General features: G+C 43.5%; 1 protein-coding gene across 4 annotated transcripts; it reads left to right on the forward strand.

Annotated features, from left to right (window-relative positions):
• The first annotated feature begins 3,109 nt into the window (after nt 1–3,109).
• RASSF6 (Ras association domain family member 6) lies at nt 3,110–20,462 on the forward strand. 4 transcript variants are annotated; one of them, XM_065685150.1, is made up of 12 exons: nt 3,110–3,236; nt 6,442–6,514; nt 7,126–7,215; nt 13,321–13,399; nt 13,900–14,051; nt 15,246–15,337; nt 15,648–15,832; nt 16,559–16,660; nt 17,342–17,393; nt 18,208–18,326; nt 18,411–18,508; nt 19,250–20,462. In XM_065685150.1, exons 3-12 carry the CDS (start codon nt 7,145–7,147, stop codon nt 19,323–19,325), a joined length of 1,026 nt encoding a protein of 341 aa, XP_065541222.1. In that variant the 5' UTR covers nt 3,110–3,236; nt 6,442–6,514; nt 7,126–7,144; the 3' UTR covers nt 19,326–20,462. The 4 variants fall into 4 exon arrangements, with proteins under 4 accessions (XP_065541222.1, XP_065541212.1, XP_065541204.1 ...); XM_065685140.1 differs by lacking the exon at nt 6,442–6,514 and having other exon boundaries at nt 3,110–3,281; XM_065685132.1 differs by lacking the exon at nt 6,442–6,514.
• Nucleotides 20,463–20,950: the final 488 nt, after the last annotated feature.

Genomic DNA, 20,950 nt, shown 5'->3' on the forward strand with positions numbered 1-20,950 from the left:
GTCTGACTGGTAGGGTAGTAACCATTGACAGCATGACAGTGAACAGCCTCTCAAACCCCCTTGAACTCAGCCACACGTGGGCATGTTCTTATGTCTGTGTACTACAAAAATAGAGCAGGAATCTTAGTTTTGTCCATTTGAGTTTTAGCTCCAGCAGTCTGTTAATGATTTGAAGCCAAGTTATTAAACAGCTGACCTCAAACTTCCAATTCTTTATTAACTTAAAATGATCTGAATGTTCATCATGCAAGAAGCCAAAAACCTCATAAAGCCTATAAAGACTCGAAGCAGCATGTTTCCTGCCTGTGCTGAAGAAATCATTGTTATCCTTGCATTTGAAGGGTGAAACAGTATAGCCATGTTTTGGCTTGTTCTTAGATTTCCAGGAAATATAAACTATGTTTATTATGCTAGATAAAAAACAAAGAAAAAACAACAACACACCCCCCCCCCCCCCCCCCCCCCCAGACCTCTGTGTGCATTGATTATGCCTTTCCTCTGAAAGGAATAGAAGCAGTCTCTTTCTTGGAGCTTACAGTAAACTAATTCCTGTATATGTCCCTAAAGCTTTTTTCCCCCCTCTCCATGTGATCCTTATTCCTAGTGCACTGACCACTCTTCACAAAGTAGTTAATAATTTTGTAAGACTCAAGTGAGATACAACTACGCTGTTGGTGGGAGTAGTTAAGTGGGAGAGAAACCAGAGCCGTTTTCACTAAGCCTGGCTTAACTGGAAGTGTGAACTCTAGTCTTTTATTCAAATTAGGTTTCTCATTGCTTTATTGTATTAATTTCTTACAGAGAGATCTTTGCATGTGTCAAAGTAATTTAAGCATTGGGTTTCCAAAACTTGCTTCTAAACTTGAAAATGTATTCAGAAAAACTTAAACGTATCTTAAAAAAACCCCCAACAAAACCAAAAAACCAAAAACCCAAATAAAACCTTACAAGCCGGGAGTCGGGATGAAGCCTGAGTTACACTGAAGGGTTAAGTGTCATTGCCCTGTTGTAAGCTAATATTATTGTCTTCAGATTTAGAAAAACTTGGATACCTCCTGGTACCCAATAGCGGAAGTGTCTAGTGGCATGGCATGTGTCTGTCAGAGATCCAATGTTATCTTGCTTCGGAGGCTTGCAGGTGCCAGGCTGTGCTTGCTCTCTGATCCCAAGAGGATCAGGCAGAGTCTGAATCTGTGCCAGAAGAAAATCAAACCTCTGGTTTTAAGCACATTGGGGTGCTGTATGGATTTGTGTTAAACAACAGCACAAGAGATGGGGCAGCTGCAGGGGTTGAGCTTGGTGTGAAGTTCCAATTCTACCACAACATGGAGCTTCTGTGCTGTTGTCAATTGAGCAAAAATCTGGTGTGTTGGCTCCTTCCTGTGGTGTGAGAGACTTTTCAATGTTATATATGCATCAGTGAAACCCTTGTTGGACTATTTTTCAGGTGCTGAGCTAGAAAATGCACCACAAACTATAATCTCAAATACGAAGTATGTTGTGTTCTGTGCACAAGCTCTGGAAAGGAGTACCCAAGAGGGTACAGATGTGAGCAGGAATCAAAATTTCATGAGTCTGTTCTGCCTCTCTAACATACAATCATTGAATCAATCGGGTAGGAAAAGACCTCCAAGATCATCAAATCCAACCATTCCACCAGGACTGCCAGGTCCACCACTATATAGAGGCAGAAGTAACTTGATCTAAATCCCAGAGCCATAAGATGAGTATGAAGGCTATTCAGGGCTCAGGATTTTTTGTGCTCTTCTCTCTGTGGCCCAGTGACTTCCAGTTTTAGGCTTGATCTTGTGAATTAATCTCTTGCTATAAAGGGATGGGCAAACAGAATTTGCTCAGAAGGTGTGTGTTGGTTCAAATATTTTTTTTACAGCTTAAACATCTGCTTATACTTTAAACTAGATGTGTTGGGGGAGGGGGGCATCATTCCATCCCAACACACCCAGTCAGTTGCCAACACCTACAATAAACGCTCGGAGCAATGTAGATATATTCCAGCCGCTGCAGCCAACGAGCCAGCTTCATTTGGAGCTCGGCTCGGATGCCCCTATACAAATGCCCGTAGCATGGGGAACAAACAAGAGGAATTAGAGATGTGTGCACGTCTACGGGGGTATGATATAATAGGCATCACAGAAACATGGTGGGATGGCTCCTATGACTGGAGTGTTGGAATGGAAGGTTACAGGCTCTTTAGAAAGGACAGGCCTGGCAGGCAGGGAGGGGGAGTTTTCCTTTATGTTAGGGATCGGCTGGAGAGTATGGAACCCTGTCTGGGGACAGGTGAGCAGTTAACAGAGAGTTTGTGGGTCAGGGTTAAAGGGAAAACAGCTGTGGGAGACATTACTGTGGGGATCTGTTACAGACTGCCTGATCAAGGAGAACCTGTGGATGAAGCACTCTACAGACAGATAGGAAAAGCCTCACGCTCACATTCCTGGCAGTGTTCAAGGCCAGGTTGGATGAAGCCTTGGGTGAGATGGTTTAGTGTGAGGTGTCCTTGCCCATGGCAGGGGGGTTGGAACTGGATGATCTTGAGGTCCTTTCCAACCCTAACTATTCTATGATTCTATGATTATACAATTAGCTGCTGAGCATCAATGTGTTCTCTTACAGACACAACTCTTGCCCACAGAGTATTATCCATAAGGCTATTTTACATTTAAGCAAAGATTTGATTATGCAGCTGGGTGTGACTAAATGAGAAATGGTGTCACCATACATGTTACTTTAGAAATCCATCGATCTCTACTTGAGCATGATGTGATTGTATGGCTTGGTTATTCCACCAAAGATTAGCATTTATCTGGAGAAGGAAACTGACTTTATCCTATGGATTGCTAAACAGAGAAGAGGTTAAAGCCTAACAGTGCTTCTTCCAGCACAGGACGTTTCAGTAATTACCTGTTGGCAAGTAATTACCAGGAGTCAGCTGGTTGCCTCTCACTATGAAGTTAGATATTAAAGTGTTAACCAGAGCCTCCCCATAGGTGTAACCGTGACTAAGAGAGCTCCTGTAAGCGGTGTGGAGGGAGAGGGAGGCAGTTGGGTAGGTAAATATTCCCGACAAGCTCTGAGGTGTGGGGAGTGTCCTGGGTTCCCAGCACTCCCACTTTGTGAAGCAATACAGTAATTAGGAGCTATGTGGGTTCCCTGAAGTGGCAGAGGTAGCTGTCAGCAGTGTGCTGCTGTCATGCCTCTCCAGAGCTCAGTGCAAGGTACGTGAAACTCCTCCTCTGCTTCTGCTCTGACCCTGTGTGCAGGTAAGCGCTGTGTAACGCTGGAGCTGTTCTGCTTGCAAAGTGCGGTGTCAGTGGGAAGTAATGTCTTTTGCAGTCACCCGGAACTCCAGTTGAATTCATTCTGGGTGGTTGGGGTGCTGGAGGGAGGGAGGAATATTTGGTCAGAAGCTGTTGAAGTTCCTAATTCTTGAGGTGGTTTGTGTGAATCAGTTTGTGATTGAAACAGGAATAGGAAGTGCTGCCGCTGTTGATCAGCGTGTTCATGGACACAAGCCTCTGCTGCTCTTCATTCAGTGTGATTGAAAAGGTTACATCAGTGACCTTGTCTGCCCTTTTTGGCAAGTAAAAGCGATTGTTCCTGAGGGAACACCCCATTCTTACCTCCTTTGGTTTTATGACAGGTTGGGGAAGCACTGGGTCAATATGCCTAGAAATCTTTGGGGAGGTTTGTACATTTAGTTGTTGTTAAGACTGGTGTGAGCTGTGTGTAGTTCACTGCTTGCTTGGCAATAATATGTTATAGAGGTGTGCCAAAAAGCACATCCAGGCTGTTATGTACAGTTGAAAATGTTGCTTTACTGCTCCTGCTGGGCTCAGCTCTGCATGTGAGGTGTCCCTCTCCTTCCAGCCCTCCTCTACAGTTGCTTCCTTTTGTCACTGTGTAAAAATCAGAGTGGCAATTTGCTCTTACGTTTACTTTGTCATTCCTTGGTTGTCCTGTCCCTCTACTGCCCCTTTAAGCAAATAACTTCAAGGTCACTGTACTTACTGAAATGAAACAAGTCCTCTCACCTGCCTCTCCACTAACAGTCTTCCTCTGGAATTGTTCATTTTCTGTCTGCCCCACTTCTCATTTACTCCTGCCTTTCCCTTCTGCTTCTTTCTCTCCTTTCAAAAGGATATTAGTCTTCAGTCTTCCCTGGAGCCTAAAGTTTCTTAGTGAAGTCTCAGGCCAGGAGGTTAGTCTTAGCTTCTCTAAGTTCTTGCCTATCTGGGCGGGGATTCTGTGGTTTTAATACAGTTTAATATAATGGTGAAGACACTTGTCTAACACTAAGAAAGGTAGGAGACTGCTTTGAATAGACAAAGAGGTGGCCTGAACCATGTATCATTGGTAGAACTGGAAAATGGCTTGTTTTTGTTAGTTTAAATTGTAGAGAAAAAAGTAAAAAAACCCCATTTCACTTCTGTTTGCTTCATCAAAAGAACTGCAGGAGAGTAACATGAAAAACAAGAAAATGCCAGGAGGTGATAGAATATGTGACAGGAATTTACAGAGCACTAATGTCATATATACTGTCATTTGTGGTGTCCAGTATTTGTGCTGGGTAAGTCGCTGCATGTTCCCAACCTGCAGGTTTCTGGGTTAACCAAAAATGAGGGCTGTGAGATGTTTGGCTTCTACGAAGGGTACATGGAGTGTTTTATCTCTGGGGTGAGCTGGTGGTGTGGAAGTGTTTTGTACAATTCTGATAAGCAGAGCTGTTCACTGTAATGAGCTTTTTGTGCATTGTACCAGCTATAGAAGTGGCCAATCTTTGTCCGGGCAATGAGGGAAGGAAAAGGGGGAGGCATGATGGAGAATTGTTCCCATCACCAACTACTCTTCCAGCTTGTTTCAGTGTCAGCATTTTAAAGGCTGTTTTTAAGCCATTTTTAAGCTGATTTAAGATATGCCCAAGTTTAAGGCAAATAATTTAGAGAAAGTCATTCCCTGCAATAAAACAGGTAAGTGATTATCATCTTTTGTGTAAGGGTCACTTCTCTGTGTGAGCTTTTCTTTCATATGAATCTGTTGAAGGTCAGATTCTATTGAAAACAATGCCACCACCAGCAATGAAGTAGTGCAGGAGCTTGCTGGAGTTGCTGCTCTACCAGTGGTACTGGTAACTTGGTTATTGCTGTTCTTAACACTTATTCCTGATGGATGGCAGGAAGCCAAAGGTACATCCAGTTGTCCAGGTGCCAATGGCCAATGTACATCATCAGTTCCTCTGCACCATTTAAAATTGGTTTGAAATACTGTGTCATAGGCCGTTGATTCAGATGGAGGTATTTGTAAATTCCTTAAAAACAGATTTCAAGAGGGGTTCAGTGGTTTCTGAACTCAAGTTATTTCAGAGGCAAAGAAAGAGCAAGATTGTATTGTTTATATACAGTGATCTCTTCTTTCTATACAAACTCATGGCTGTACGGAAGTCCCTGGGGTTATTTGGCTTTAGGTTGTGTTTATGCTGTGATGGCTGTCACCCAAAGGACAATGAGATGCTGTTGGTGAGCTACTGATACAGGGCTGCTAGAAACCCCAGGTGCTCGCATAAAGCTCATTTTGGTAGTGCACTCTGGGTTTTGAGGTTGTGAAAGGATGTCCTAGATGTTGTGTAGGGTGAAGAGACTTGTGTTTTTACACAACTTCTTGTTTGCCTGCTTTTATTTTAGAAGTTATTCCTGTATGACTATGAAAACTTCAAGTAACTTCTAAACCAGGAGCTCAGTAATGTAGGATCACTTGGATAGAAGCCAAGCACTTGCTGTTTAGATAGCAATGAGATTTCCAAGCTTGGATTTCTTTTCTAAATTGATTTCCTGAAGGCTACTTGGTATTAGTACTGTAGACAATAAACTACTTTTCAGAGGTGTTACACCGGGCTCTGTCAGCACAGTCTGAAATCAGTCTCGAGTCCAGAGAATGAGGGAGAAACGACATCAACTGCTGTTAAGCGAATGCCTCTGCCATCATGCCTGTATAAGAGACAAATAGAAGTATTTCTTGCATTAAGAAATACAATTAATATTAGAAATGAAAGATCTACTTCCAGTGCAGCCTTTGGAGGTATTACTGTTTTCCATAGAGTTCATTTCCTTCCCCTCCCCACCCTCCAGCCTTTCTGTGTGATGCCATGTCTTGGGCTGAGACTAAGTTTTTTAGTGCATTATCTGTTGTCAGTCTTGAGTCTGAGTCTCTTCAGTTACTTTCTTCAGTCTGCCTTTTCTTCTAGTACCTGAGGCGGAATAAAGGCAGCCAAGACTCCTTAATTAAGCTGATTGAAGAATGCATTGTTGGAGTTTCAAGGGGCTGGCTCACTGCCTACACAATGTGCTGGAATTGCAACATGGAGATCTGTAAATTATATTGCTACATCACTTTAATTATAGCCTTGTGCTCTCTTTATTCTCTCAGCTGCTTTCTTTGTGTGCTGCAGGACACTGCTGATGATCAGCACTTCTTCTCTTGTCTAGATCTACAACCCTGGGTAAGGGCTGGTTTGCTGACTCACTTAGGAGTTTTTGGTGACCCTTGGCAATGCTCTATCTGTAACTAACCAGTGAATTCCGACCAGTAGTTGGAGTCTGTCTGCTAATGAGTGAAGTGTAATCACGGAGTTGTGAAGTGGTCCTAAAGCTACTTGAGAAAGTCTTGGCATATGTAGTACTTGGATAATGTTCTTCCCTGTGAGGCCCTGGCACAGGGTGCCCAGAGCAGCTGTGGCTGCCCCATCCCTGGCAGTGTTCAAGGCCAGGCTGGACTGGGCTTGAAGCAACCTGGTCTAGTGGAAGGTGTCCCTGCCCATGGCAGGGAATTGGAACTGAATGAGTTTTAAGGTCCCTTCCAACCAAGCTAGTCTGGGATTACATGATTCAAAGTACTGTAATGTACTTGGTGGGAATGGCCTATGGCTTTTTTACTAGGAGTGGGAAATACATGTGTATTAGGGCTGAGCACAAAGGGGTCAAAATATGGTGTAGTTAACCCTTAGTCTGATCCTGTTTCACTTGGCAAACTAAGGCTTTGTGTTTGTGTTTACCACTTGGTCTTTCTTAGTGGCATTAGTGGCTATAATTATTATTTTAACCTTTTGTTTAGATTCATCTCCTTGGAATAAATGAAGAAAGTGACTATGAAAGCACAGCATCTACCTTCTGTTTCCATCAATGAGGAGAAGTTCATAACCAGGTAAACTATTAAAAAACCCAAAAACCAGTTAATGATTTGGCTGTTTTCCTTCAAATCATCCTGTATTTCTTCATTAACAGGGAATCCTGCAGAGAGCTGAGCCTGTAGCGGTAGCAATTGCTAGAACTTGTTTTCTGTCAAGTGTCTCCAGAACAAAGGTGCCCTATATAAGGATTTCAAGAATCGAGCATTAAACCTCTTGGTCTGTAGGTTTTGTTTATGTAGAACAGCACATTAGAAGATACTGGAGTAAAATTCCAAACTAATGAGGATAACCTTCCTATCTTTGGAATCTGTTAATATTGAATATGAGTTCCAGAGTTTCACTTGAGCTCTACTTGTCTGAGGCACATTGTTTAGTCTGTGGCTACAGTTGGGGGATTTCTTTGCAAAAGATCGGCCAGGCTCCCAGCTCTATTCTGTGTGAAGTGGTTCTTTAACCTCCTTGTATAAAGCTTGGAATTGTATTCAAACGGTTTTTCATGGGATGATTTCCTTTAGTTAAATCTGGCTGGCAGGAATTTTTCCTAATGCTGCCATGAGCCCAGAGCTGTCTGCCATATAGCTCCATCCCCTTTGTGGGGAAATAGCTTTTCCGTTGTTGACCAGAGCATAGGAGCTGAAAGAGAGGGGACTCTTCTCTTACTTCATTTCCACCTCTCCTAATATTCCTGTGCAAAGAGGCGAAGTACACACGCACCCAGGGATAGGGCCTGTAATAGATATTCTCACAATGCGATAGGTATTTGCATCTGAATCCTGACACTTCTATCTGTGGCATGAGTAGTGCTGTGAATTTCTCCCTTTCTAAGGGTGTCAGAGCTTTGCCCAAAGCATGCAGACAGCAAATGCATCCTCCTCCTCTTCAAGCATTGTAGGGACATAATGACTTTGTGTTAAATCTGTGTGAACTTTTATATACTTGGCATATAAAATCATTTGGAAATGTACCAGATAAACCAATGTGCTTGAGTTGTTATTGCCTGTTAAGTAATGTTACATTAATCATGGTCGAGACCCTTCTGTTAGTCATGGTTTAAAGTAAGTCTGAAGCTGCTTTGCCTTGGAAGACAAAAAAACAAACCAAAACCAGCAAATAACAAGTGTTTCCAGAATCATTGCCATATTCTGTATGCAATTGAGCATGCAGTTCCAATGCTCTTTCCAAACTACCATCCCTCATTTATACCTTTGGTTAGTTGTTGAACTTCCAGTTGAACTGTGTGACTCTTGCTGATGTAGCAAGCTTGCTGTTTGTGAATTGCATAAAGGCTGGATCAAAAGGCTGGCCAGGGCATTTGGCTGGCTGAACTATTGTCTTTATGAAAAACTGCCATAAATATCCATGCACAAGTGTGTAGGAATTGAGGGAGAAGGCACAGGTGAACGGTCCTGTGTTGGCATTTCAAGCGAAAACAGTCTGGGCTGTATTGTGGTTTTACCACCAGCACTTCACAGCTCCTTCCTGTCCTGCCTTCATTACCGAACCAAATGATGACTCTGCAGTAAATGTTACATTTTTGGGTTTGTCTCTAGGTAGGTCTACCAGTTATTGAGCTCAGGCTTCCAGAAAAGGCTGCCTTTGGCTGCTGTCCCAGAACTGTGCTATGAGGAGCAGTCTTGCAACATAGAGCGTCTGGTTTTCTGGCAGCTTAATTCTTCAGAGATGACCACATGCCCCCTGGTTAGGGCAGTCTCTGGGCCTTTGTAATTAAAGATGTACTCGAGAAAGGCTTCTGAAACTAATAGGCTGGTGCATGTGTTACTCATTTCTGGGGTTAAAAGAAGGAAAAAAAATCTTTCCTTCTGTCCCTACTACACAAGGTCAAACAAATCAGTGAAAGGCTGTTAAATCTCTCCCTCAGGGCTTTTGTAATGGCTTGTGCGGTTCGTCACTGTTGAGTGCACTAATGCGGGACTGAAACCTGAAAAATTTATCTGACCAAAATCCTGTGGAATTTAATGGGAAGTTATTCTAGACAAGAAAAGCAACTAAGGAAAAATCTTGAAACAAAAATCTGCTTCAGGGATGACTCTTACCATATCATTAAGTGCTTTTAGTCTGTGATTTTTATTTGCTTTAGGAGCCAGCATGGCTTACAAGTAATAAATGGGCCTCAGAGTATGATCTGGGTCTCCAGGAAACATCATCCCAGCTTTCTACTTGGAAAAAGCTTGCAAAATGGCAACTTGGTAATCAATAAAATGATTGGCAAACGTACTAGGCTGCAAAGTATAAGATGACCTATGTTTCAAGCGCTGTGCAAGCAGGATCAGCAGGTCTGTCACAACATCTGTCAAAGAAAATCCCCTGTCTCCTACTTGCATGTTAATCTCACATAGCATCTGGATTTTGCCTGTGTATGAGGCAGAGACATGCTTAATCTTGTTTACCTTTAGTCAGTATGATCCCAATTTTGCTTCTATCTGATTCATAGCTATTCTATTACAACTTTCCCTTTTGGTGGGATGACCTGAATACAATCCTTGTAGTTCATGAGACAACCTGTAATGAACTATTCCAGCTCAAAGGAAGAAAGGCTTTCACCAGCTGTATTACTAGGGTTTAAGAGTTGAAGTAATTGTTGAAAATGCTGCTTTAGTGCCTCATGCCTTGTTGATAAAGCCAGTGGAAAACATCTTCTGAGAGTTGCAGTAAGTTCCAGTAAGTAATTTGCGTCCAATGTGTTAGAAGGAAATGCAGTTAACCTTGTTGAGTTTCAAGGTGCAGCTTTTGTTCTAATGTTACCTGCTAAGTAAAATCCCTGAGTATCTTTTCCCTTCTCACCATGGAAAAAGGCTCATCAAGCAGGAGGACGCTGCCAAGTTCAGTGTAAGTGGAGCAAAGATAGGGATTGCAAAGGAAAACTTTAGACTGGCACACTCTGCCTACCCCTCCAGCACAAACAGCCATGTCCATCTGAGCCACCTTGGCACTCTGCTTGACTTAGTGTCATATGTCCTGAAGGAAGAAGCAGGTACTGCAGGTCTGTATCCTATGTAAAGACATGCAGTGGTGAAGTTCTGCTTAGCATTATGCACAGATACTGCATTGTCCAGGTGCTGTGGGTATGCACTGATGGTAAGAAGCGGCTGAGAAATACAATAATAAGACACAGAAGAGGGTGTACACTGCTGGAGTAAGACAGTGATAGTCCTGGGAGAACGTATTTTCACTGGAACACTTAAAGTCATACATAGCAGTTTCCAACCAAAATTACTTGTGTTTCTCTGTATAATCCATCCTTCTGTTCTCTTGCACTGGTTTCATAGAATCACAGACTGGTTTTGGATAGAAGGGTCCTTAAAGCTCATCCAGTTCCAGCCCCCTGCCACGGGCAGGGACACCTTCCACTAGACCAGGTTGCTCCAAAAGCTCTCCAACCTGTCCCTGAGCACTGCTAGGGATGGGGCAGACACAGCTTCTCTGGGTACCCTGTGCCAGGGCCTCACCACCTTCACAGTAGAGAACTTCTTCCTAAGATCTCATCTCAGTCTCCTCTCTGTCAGTTTAAAGCCGTTTCTTGGTATCATAGTTGAGATCCCCTGACTCACTGACTTTGCTTGCTTGGTAGCTTCTTTTTGTTTGTTTTTAAGTTTACAGAGTCAACTGCAGAGCCATTTAAACAGTTTGACTAAATTGAGTCACCATCTGATCAGGGAGATGTGCTGGGCATTCATCCTTGAAGTTATCTTTCTGAACTGCTTGCTGTGATGGACAAACTGATCCTGTTCCTAGGGGAGGGATTACTCATAGCTTTGTCATCTCTAATAAGGGTGCTGCTGTCACCATGGATCACTTCCTCATGTTATGGGTGTGTTATGGCTGTTACAGGAAAAGAACTGTGGAAAAATTCCTACATATTCCACATTATTACTTTGTTTGTGGTGATCTCTGACAGTTGAAATAGTAAAATGCTTTTTCTACTGAGCATCATTCTTGGATGTGATTTGGTTTTCAGTGATGGTGCTAGGAATCAATTCTTGGGGTTGGTTTTGAGTGGCTTGGTTTTGTTTTTTTGGGTTTTTTTTGGTTTTGTTTTTTTTTTTTTTTTACTGAAATTTGGTGTAGGAGCAGTAACAGCTTTTGATACAAGGATCTTGAACAGTTTCAGTAGGTATCAGTGCAACTTGCCTTAAGAAGGGCTTGCAAGTGCTGTCTGTTCTGCCTATGGTTCAGCCCCTGTATCTCATGCTAGGCAAAAGCATTGAAAGAAGAGTCACTATTTGCAAACACACTTGGTGTTTTCACTCCCCACTGCAAGGCAGTATGTTAAACAGCTGTTAGTCATATCAGTTGGTGCTTGAAGATTGTCCATGAGGAGGAATTTGGATGCTTCCATGGAATTGTTTCCCAAGGTTACTTGTCTCTGCTGGTGGAAGTTGCTTTCTTGAATTACAACCTAAATCATTTTTGCTGTTTAATTGGTGTAACAGTGTTTCATTCTTGATAGTCCTGAAATACGTATCCTGGGCTGCATCAAAAGGAGCGTGACCAGCAGGTCGAAGGAGGTGACACTGCCCCTCTACTCTGCTCTTGTGAGACCTCACCTGGAGTATTGTGTGCAGTTCTGGTGTCCTCAACATAAAAAGGACATGGAACTGCTGGAACAAGTCCAGATGAGGGCCACGAGGATGATCAGGGGATTGGAGCACCTCCCGTATGAAGATAGGCTGAGAAAGTTGGGGCTGTTCAGCCTGGAGAAGAGAAGGCTGCGTGGAGACCACATAGCAGCCTTCCAGTACCTGAAGGGGGCCTATAGGGATGCTGGGGAGGGACTCTTCATTAGGGACTGTAGTGACAGGACAAGGGGTACTGGGTCAAAACTTAAACAGGAGGGGTTTAGATTGGATATAAGGAAGAAGCTCTTTACTGTGAGGTTGGTGAGGCACTGGAATGGGTTGGCCAGGGAAGTTGTGAATGCTCCGTTCCTGGCAGTGTTCAAGGCCAGGTTGGACAGAGCCTTGGGTGACATGGTTTAGTGTGAGGTGTCCCTGCCCACAGCAGGGGGATTGCAACTGCATGATCTTAAGGTCCTTTGCAACCCCAACTATTCTATGATTCTATATATCACTTAATTCTGCCTTCGTCCTCCCTAGCCCAAGTTGCAACTTGCTTTTTGCCTTTGTGGTTGATGCTGCTTATCACTTCCACACTATTTGGATGCTGTCAACTTGGTGTTTACCCTTCACCAAAAGTAGTGTGAAGAAGCTGCTTGTGTGTGTGTTCCATCTCAGCATGGCACAGCTGACTTGGGACCAGCAGCTGCTTAGAGGTAGCCAGAAGGTGCTTTTCCCCTAGCGTCAGTGCTAAAGCAATCACTCCCAGCCTGTATTTGTGCAACATGGCATTTATTGCCCCTTGCTTGTTCACAAGGGCTATGTATCAGTTTGTCAATGGTGGAGACAGGCATAATTATCTCTGGTGGTTCTTAAATAATGAATTTTAAACACTGGTAGCACCAGTGTGCCTCAGGTTGCCTTCCTGACTCAATGCAGCACTTTCAAAGCAGGATGCTTTTCTGCTTTTTGTAAGTGCCTCCTTAATGTCTGAAATTAAATATGATGGGCAGGATTATAGCCCTTGCTTGTTGGCAGAGGTTCTCTTCAACTCTATCCTTTCTCCTCTGAGCAAAGACTTAGTGTCAAGCTGTTATGTCTCAAGCAGAAGGAAACAGAAATGCTTTCTCTAGGCATACTAGAGGTATTTTGAAATAAGAAATGTAGCTGAAAAAGATATAAAACCCCACTGATAGCCCTCATACAGGGAAAACAACTGGTAACCTGACTGCAGTCATCTGCAATGCTGGTGCTTGGGAGTGTTGTTCCTATTTGCTTCCCTCCATGACTGCAGCAGAAGTCCAAAGTACAAGTTATTCTGGGGCAGGGTTATTAACATTACGGCAGACCACAAGTGATTTATTTCCTCTGTGTATCAGACCTGTAAAGAGGCAGCTTAAAAGTAACCCTGTGTCCTGACACAAATTTACGTTTGGAGAATGAAGATTAATCATTAACAAAGAGGCAGTGGGTAAAAGATACAGGGTTTTACAGTGATATGGATGTTAAAAACATGATTCTTTTCATTGTAATATTTTATTTTAGAGAGCAACTCAGCTCGCTTCTGAAGACTTATAACTCTTACTATTCTGACCAAGAAAACCTGCAACTTTCACCTACTCAGGTAAGTGTGAAAGCAATACAGAAAGCACAATGTAATAGCAGGAAAAACTCTAATGGGCACTGATATTGTAGGGAGTTGTACTGCAGATGTTGTGGCGTGCACTTCCCCCACTCTTCCACTTTAACCTCTGGTGTGTAGTGGTAGGATGACTGTCACCCCATCAAGGGGTGACATCAAGACTAATGCATCATGCATTAAAGACATCAAGACATCATGCATCAAGACTAATGTTCTCTCCTGGAGTGTGAAACTTTAGTGCAGTGAAATGCTGGGACGCTGAGCTGCAGAAAGGCATCCTCTCTGGAGCTGAAGGAGGGATTGAAGCATGAATCATTTCTCATACCACAGAGTCTCTGCTTTAGTGGTCTGGACTTGCTTCTCCTTCACAAGCTGTGTTCCTGTTGTTTAATGATTTCACCATTTTCCTGTTAACTTTGAGGGGAAATAAATGATTGTCACTTTATTATTATTACTCTTGTTCCCTTTTTTCTTTTCCCCAGCGAGAAGGAAGCAAGCCATTTATTGAAGGAATCTTGTCAATATTTTGGGGCATCAGACATCCCATCCGATTAAAAATTCAGGATGAGAAGCAGATACCTTCGTTTGTAACCCTAAAGTCTTTGGAGAATGTGGGTTTGTTCCCTAGTAAAAGGTAAAGAATTAACCTCCATAAGAAGGAGGCACAGTAGTATTTAAAGATAGATCCATGTTCAATGGATGTGTCTGGCTGCATATCCCAGGTTCCCCAAAGGTTGTGGTGGTCTTCACCAACTTCTGCTGGGCAGAAGGGTGTATCTCTTTTACATTTTTGCCTGGCTTTCAGCTGAAGAGCAGTTGAGAAGGTGGAGGAGGTTACCTTTCCAGGTACCTCAGGTGAGAAAGGGCAAAGCTCTAGCCAGGGAATGAATACTGTCTTTATCTGTGTGAAATCTGGTGTTAAACCTCCTCAGAAACACACTCCACCAGCTGCTCCTTTAGGCTGCTACCTCTGGCATTGCCCATCAAGTCCATTGTGCTGATGGGACTCCTGGTACATTTGCTGTAGCTTTGAAAACTGACGTGGGCTCTCAGAGTATTTCTTCTTTCTGTTTTGAACAGTATTTCCCAAGGGTTGGTTGGTGAACTTTGAATTGTCTGATGAGCTGAAGCTGAGTAATGTGTAATATGGAGGCTGGGCCAAAGTTTACCCTGAGTAACTCCCTGATAAATTCTGCATTTCAGAGCTCATTTTCTTAATTATCCCTTGGTTTAGGTTCCATGTGGTACATGTTAGAACTGTGGATTTAATTCTGCCTTCTTTGAGGCTGTGGAGTTCCATTAAAGTCAGGGACAGTCTTGTTGCCTGTTGTCTCTTGCTGTGGAAATTGAGGGATGTAATCTGGCGGAAGTAACCACTGAGGAACTTGAATATGAGGCAGTTCTGGTTCTCTTGGTTCCCCTTTACCAGGTCTACTGGAACAGGATGCAGCTGACCTGTAGGATGGGGTCAGTGTGGCAGTTAGAGTTATGCTTTGCCTTTTGTTTCTTAAAAACACTTCTGACTGGTGGAGATCTGAATCTTAAAGCAAATATTAATTCATGATCAGAACATGAAGCTGCCCGGACATGCTTGAAGGTATGCAGAGCAGCTTGGCTCTTTGATCGTAAATGAACTCTTTAAATGCGGGGAGAACAACTCAAGTTGTTTCATGGCATGTTTTTGGAGTTAGTTGAGTGTGTTTTGAATATATACGTATAGGAAATGGATTTTTGATATTTTCCTACCAGTTGGTTAGTGAATAGTAATCGGTACTACATAGATTACTACACAGTAAAACATACTATAAATATATGTTTTGTATTTCAGGGGAATGACACGCTGGGGAGAATTTGATGACCTCCATAACATTAGCGGGGAGATGCTGAAATCTGCTGAAGAAAAGGCAAACCTTGAGGAAAGTTAGTGTTGGTGCTCTTATGTTCACTAAAAACTCCTTGTTCTGTATCTGCAAATATAATCTGACACATTAGGCCTTCCCTGCCAGGTTATCTCTGCCTCTGAACATCTATTCCATGCTGGTGAAACACTGATTTATGGCTGATTAGTGAAAAGGTTGCTGTGCAGGTATCTTTTCAAAAGGCCACTTCTAGTGGGCTGTGCTAATAATAAACGTGAGGATGATAATAATGAAAACCTTCCATCCAGAGGCTCCTTGCTGTGGGGTTTTGGCAGTGGGGATAAAACAGCTCATCGGGTTTTTCTGTCCAGGTTATTCCTGTTACGAAAGCCGCACGCTGACATGCAGGAGCCAGCAGGACCAGGACTGTGCCACCCTGTCCCGGGCTGGCAGCCCCGTGGTGGCTCTGCGGGGCAGGACCTGGCTTACTGCGATTGCCAGGACAGAAGCAGAAACTCACAGGTTTTCGATTAATGGCCACTGCTATAATCATGAGGTATAAATGCTTGCTGCCATCACCTGAAGTTGGGTACTGGGACAACTTAGAATTCCCAGCAAGTAGCTGGAGGGCCTTGAGCTGATGGGCACCTCTCCAATGGCCCCATGTATGGCCAGGATGGTGTTGGTGGGCCCTGAGCTCCACCCTGCCTGATGGGGTCCACAGGAGTCCTGCTACCAAGGGTGATCTCCTAAGGACACTGCATGACCTGTGTTTTGTCATAGGATCACAGAGTGGTGGGAAGGGACCTTAAAACTCACACAGTTCCAGCTCCCTGCCATGGGCAGGGACACCTCACACTAGACCAGGTTGCTCCAAGCCCTGTCTACCCTTGCCTTGAGCACTGCCAAGGATGGGGCAGCCACAGCTTCTCTGGGCGACCTGTGCCAGGGCCTCACCACGCTCACAGGGAAGAACTTCTTCCTAAGGTCTCATCTCAGTCTCCCCTCTGTCAGGTTAAAGCCTTTCCCCCATGTCCTTCCCCTACAGGACCCTGTCCAAAGCCCCTCTCCAGGTTTCTTGTAGCCCCCTTAGGCACTGGAAGCTGCTCTAAACTCTCCCCAGAGCCTTCTCTTCTCTGGGCTGAAAAAGCCCAGCTCGCTCAGCCACACCTGACAGCCTGCTTTGTCCCAGAGCTGTGCTGGTTCACATCCTTTGTGCTACTTGCTGCTGTGTTCAGCGGCCCTCATGCTCATGCCCTTTTGCTGCTGGTTTTGTTCCTAGACATCTGTTTTTACTCCAGCTTTTGGATCAGAAACCAAAATAAGAATCAACAGTCAGATGAGAACAAGACAAGTAATAGAACAACTGCTTCAGAAGTATAAGGTAAGAGCCACTTCTCTCTGAACTGAGGCCCAGGAGAGGAAAACGCAGCTGCACTTAGAGCCTTTCCTAGTGCAGATGGGTTTGTGCAATGCCTATGGCCGTGCTTCCCTCTAGTGACGGGCCCTGCCCATTGTGTTGTGTTCAAAACGGCTGGGAATTCTTTTCTATCCCAAAGGTCTGGGAGATGGGTCCTATTAGATTCGGGCACATGGAAAGCTTCATGTCAGAGTCAAAAATAGTGCTCAAGATCAGTGCCAGGCTGTCTGAAACTACCCGGTTTTATTATAACTTGCATGAACACTTTGCTGTGACACAATGGCTTCATATGTTTAGTAAGACTTTGTGGTGTGATACTAAAAGGAGAAATGGAGTTCTCTGAATAATAACACAAGGAATGGAACTACAGAGCAGGTTGTGAAGTTGAAGAGAATAAATTGAAAAGGAATTGTTCAAAAGGGCTGCCTTTTGCTGAATGTGGTTGTAAGGACAAGTGGATCCAAAGGTTTTGGTTTAAATACCTGAGTTGAGAAGCAGAGAGTGTCAGCTGACAGTGAAATGGATCAGTCTGAACACTGCCAGGGATGGGGCAGCCACAGCTTCTCTGGGCAACCTGTGCAAGCGCCTCAGCACCCTCACAGGGAAGAGCTTCTGCCTAATATATCACCTCTTTCTGTTTAACAGATAGAAAACAGCCCCCATGAATTTGCACTTTATATTATCCACGCGTCTGGAGGTAAGATGAGCACTGCTTTGTGATCCCTTCATCTCTAGTGACCCTTCTTGCGTGTGTGTGTGTGGATGGCTGGACTTGGAGTGACAGGGTTCATCCTGGGCATCTGTCCTTTTGACAGTGTGGAAACTGTGTGGCATCATGGCTCTTCTGGAGACCCCTTAGGGATGTGTGGCCTTCTGGTGGAGGGGAGAACCTGAGTACCTGTGGGCTGGTATAGTTGGTTATGGAAGGCTAAACAGGCCTTTGGTGTTCCCATATTCCAAGGCCGTGTTAAAAAGCTTTTCTGCCCTAACCATTTTTCTGCACAGTGACAACCATGGCATGTGAGATACTTTAGTGGATAGTTTTGGATGCCTAGTTAAAACAACTTTTTTTTAGTGGAAAATGTTTACTTCTGCAACACACTCTCACTTTAGGAAATTTGATCCTTATTAAAAGGAATACCTGAAAGAATGGAAGAGAGAACTGACGGGCATGTATCTTAAATGTCAGAATATGAACCTGAAATTATGTTTGAAATCTATGAAGTAAGTTTCATTTTAGGGAGTCAGGGTCAAGCTGATGGGCCTGGATCATGCTTATGTGGCTACCTAAATCACAGGTCTGTTGTATCTACCTATTTCTTTCACCATGCATAGCGTAAGCGGGGTACCACATCCTCCTGCTAATACGTGTTGGAGCTTTGTTTGTTATCTAATAATTGCACATCAGTTGAATTCAGGGTCTTTTTCAAGAAAAATGCTACTGGTTGTGTGAGGTACCCCGAGGCGCTGTCGTGTGTTCTGCGCATCACCATGTTTCTCTTGAATCCCAGAGAAGAAGCAACTGAGGAGTGGGGATGTCCCCTTACTGCACAGACTGCTGCAGGGTCCCTCGGAGAAGATTGCCAAGTTCTTCCTCATGGACAGAGATGTAGAAGAGATCAGCAGTGATGTAGGTATCCCACCACTTCTAGTAGTTCCCAGCATTTTTCCCAGTTATGTGGTTGCTAATGTGCATTTCTTGTCTTCTTGCTAGGTTGCTCAATATATTCAGTTTCATCTTCCCTTTTTGGAATCGATTCTGCATAGAATAAATGAAGAAGAGCAACAGGAGATTCAACAGACAATTTCAAGGCAAATAGAAGGAAAAGGAGTGTGGTCACTTTGAAGCTGGGAGAATATTCACAGTTAGGGGTTGGCTCGAGAAGGGAATGGGTTTCTGTAGCAGAGTCACAGTGCTGCAATTACTTCAGTGAGGCTTGGTGGGATTTATCCTCTTTTACATATTCTTTATAACCAGATGAGCTGCTGCTGTTAAAGACTGCAGGATAAATACTGACCACAGATGTAAGGGGGGATTGTTCCAGGAGATTCTGACTTTCAGTGTCACCTTTATTTTCACTTGGTTTGTTTTCTGAGCCTCACACTGGTTCCCCAGTTTCTACTTGCTGCTGTGTATTTCCTTGGACTTGGGCAGTGTGGCATTTAAGGGAGCTTAGTGCTAATTTTTTAATGTCCTTTTAAAACCTGACTTGTGATAAATGTTGCATGTTCTTGTGGTGGTAGCTCAAAATGCACAACCAGTACAACTTAGAAACACAGCGGTGTTTCTGAACAGGTATATGGGTCTTGAGGACAAAAGCAATGGGAGCTTGCACCAGCTGTTGATCTGTTAGGAACTGACTGTGTGATAAACTCTTTGAATCAAAATGGCCAGGAAATATATAGAAAAAAATAGAGAATGGCAATTGCTGTAGGAAAAGCTTTTATGACTATGTTTTTCAGCCATTCAACTTGCCTTGTTAGAGTTTGGGTTGAAGTTTTGCAAGATTCTGTGTTGCTGAAATGCCTTTTCTCTCTCTCTCTCCATCTCAGGTACCTGAGAGAGAAGAGATTGATATGTCAGCACCTTCACAGTCTAACTGCTCGGAGAACAGAGACAACAGTTTGAGGAGAAGGGCCTCTTGTGAGTGCCCCATGCTCCTCTGCCTGAGGAAGGTCAGCACATTAGTTATCAGGATGCGACGTCAGAGCCCTGACAGCTTAGGGGGGTTCCACGTGCTGAAGCTTCTCTTCATAATTATGCAACTGAAACTGAACCTGCTCCCCTACAACTCTGGATGTGAGTTGGGAACCACCCCAGAAGATGCAGTAGATACCCCAGAAGAGGCAGTAGATCCCCCAAAAGACTTAATATAGCTTAAGATAGAGGGGAAATAGCTATGAAAAGCACAAGGCTTTAAAATCTACCAATTTATAGACTATTATGAGATGTCTGGCATGGGAGAAAAATACTTCAATATCCAGTTTGTTAATTGTACAGAAAATAGAAGAATTATATATATACGTTTCCTTTTATTAGAGAAATGTTGAATTACATTAGAAGAAAGCTTTTCAGTAGAGGTAAATGGCAAATGATATTTATGTATCTAAGGTTGCAGTTAAGCTTTTCACTTAAATTAAACCCCCCCCAAAATATCTGTGCAAAAGACTGAAATCCCGCCGGCTTCAGAAGAGCAGATGTTCAATTTGGTTAAGCTTTGAGCTGTGGTTAGAAAAACACAAATGGGAACCTTCACACCTAGCAGCTTCTCAGTTCCTCAACAAAAGGAAGAACTTCTGTCAGCAATATCCCTTGAACTGCCAAGTAAGAGCTCAAACTAAACACTTGAATCTGCTTATGGGGTCCTGGGAGTCATCTCAGGGGATTTTTTTGTTGCTGAAACAAAAGGTTCCAAGTTAATTCCTTAGATTTTTTTAATCTAAAGATGTAAGTAAGTGTTCTTTGAAGGGTAGACTTCATGGCCTCAGTGCAGTGTCGGTGCAGCCTACCCTTGTGCAGTGTGCTGGATCTTCTCCCAGTGGGTCCTGCTTTACTGAAGCTCAGATTGTAGCGATGTAAATAAAATCCAACTTCTGCCCAAGGAATTGCCCTCCCATGTTAGTTTGTCTCTTTTGCATGGTATCTGTGCTTTGCATCAGCTACCTGATGGAGGTAGTAAGATAAACACTGTTAGAAGAAGAGAATCACCGTGTGGGGAATGGTGCCTAGAAATCTTACAGAATAAATCAAATACGGAAAACTTGACATTGTCTGAGATGATGGCGATTTAAAAATGACAATAATTGAAATTCATAATTGAAGATATTGTGGTTTGGGCAAGGGTTTTTTTGAATGTACAGTCTATTACAGTCTTGCCCAGAAAATAATTATGGGCAAGGGAGCACAGAGGGGAGAAATAAAGGTAATTCAGAAGGTAAGATGCATATTTTTTAAGTAATAGTTGCCTTACAGGTGCAAATCTTAGTTCCTTGAAGCACTAGAAGTGTGTATGCAGGCATCATGGACATGTCTCTGTGGCCCACTCAAGTACCTGTTACCCAAGCTGTTGGAGGCGTGAAACTTGCCCTAAAACATCACAGGTCATGGAATGTCAGATCTCTGTGCAGTCTGAAGAAGACCATGGCCAAGTTCTCAGTCAAACCCAAGCATAAGTGGCTGCTTCAGCCATGTCATGGGTGGATGTTTTTGTTCCTCTGAGGCCAGGTGAGATTTGAGCACCAGGTGCAATAGTG

The sequence above is a fragment of the Lathamus discolor genome, chromosome 1 (genome assembly GCF_037157495.1).
Source record: "Lathamus discolor isolate bLatDis1 chromosome 1, bLatDis1.hap1, whole genome shotgun sequence".
NCBI lineage: Eukaryota > Metazoa > Chordata > Aves > Psittaciformes > Psittacidae > Lathamus > Lathamus discolor.

Excerpts from the sequence above, each read along its gene's own strand:
- RASSF6 (XM_065685140.1), top strand. The coding sequence starts at position 7,145 with ATGAAGAAAGTGACTATGAAAGCACAGCATCTACCTTCTGTTTCCATC. Across the intron at positions 18,327-18,410 it reads TAGAAGAGATCAGCAGTGAT|GTTGCTCAATATATTCAGTT; the intron begins GTAGGTATCCCA and ends TCTTCTTGCTAG. Across the intron at positions 18,509-19,249 it reads ATTCAACAGACAATTTCAAG|GTACCTGAGAGAGAAGAGAT; the intron begins GCAAATAGAAGG and ends TCTCCATCTCAG.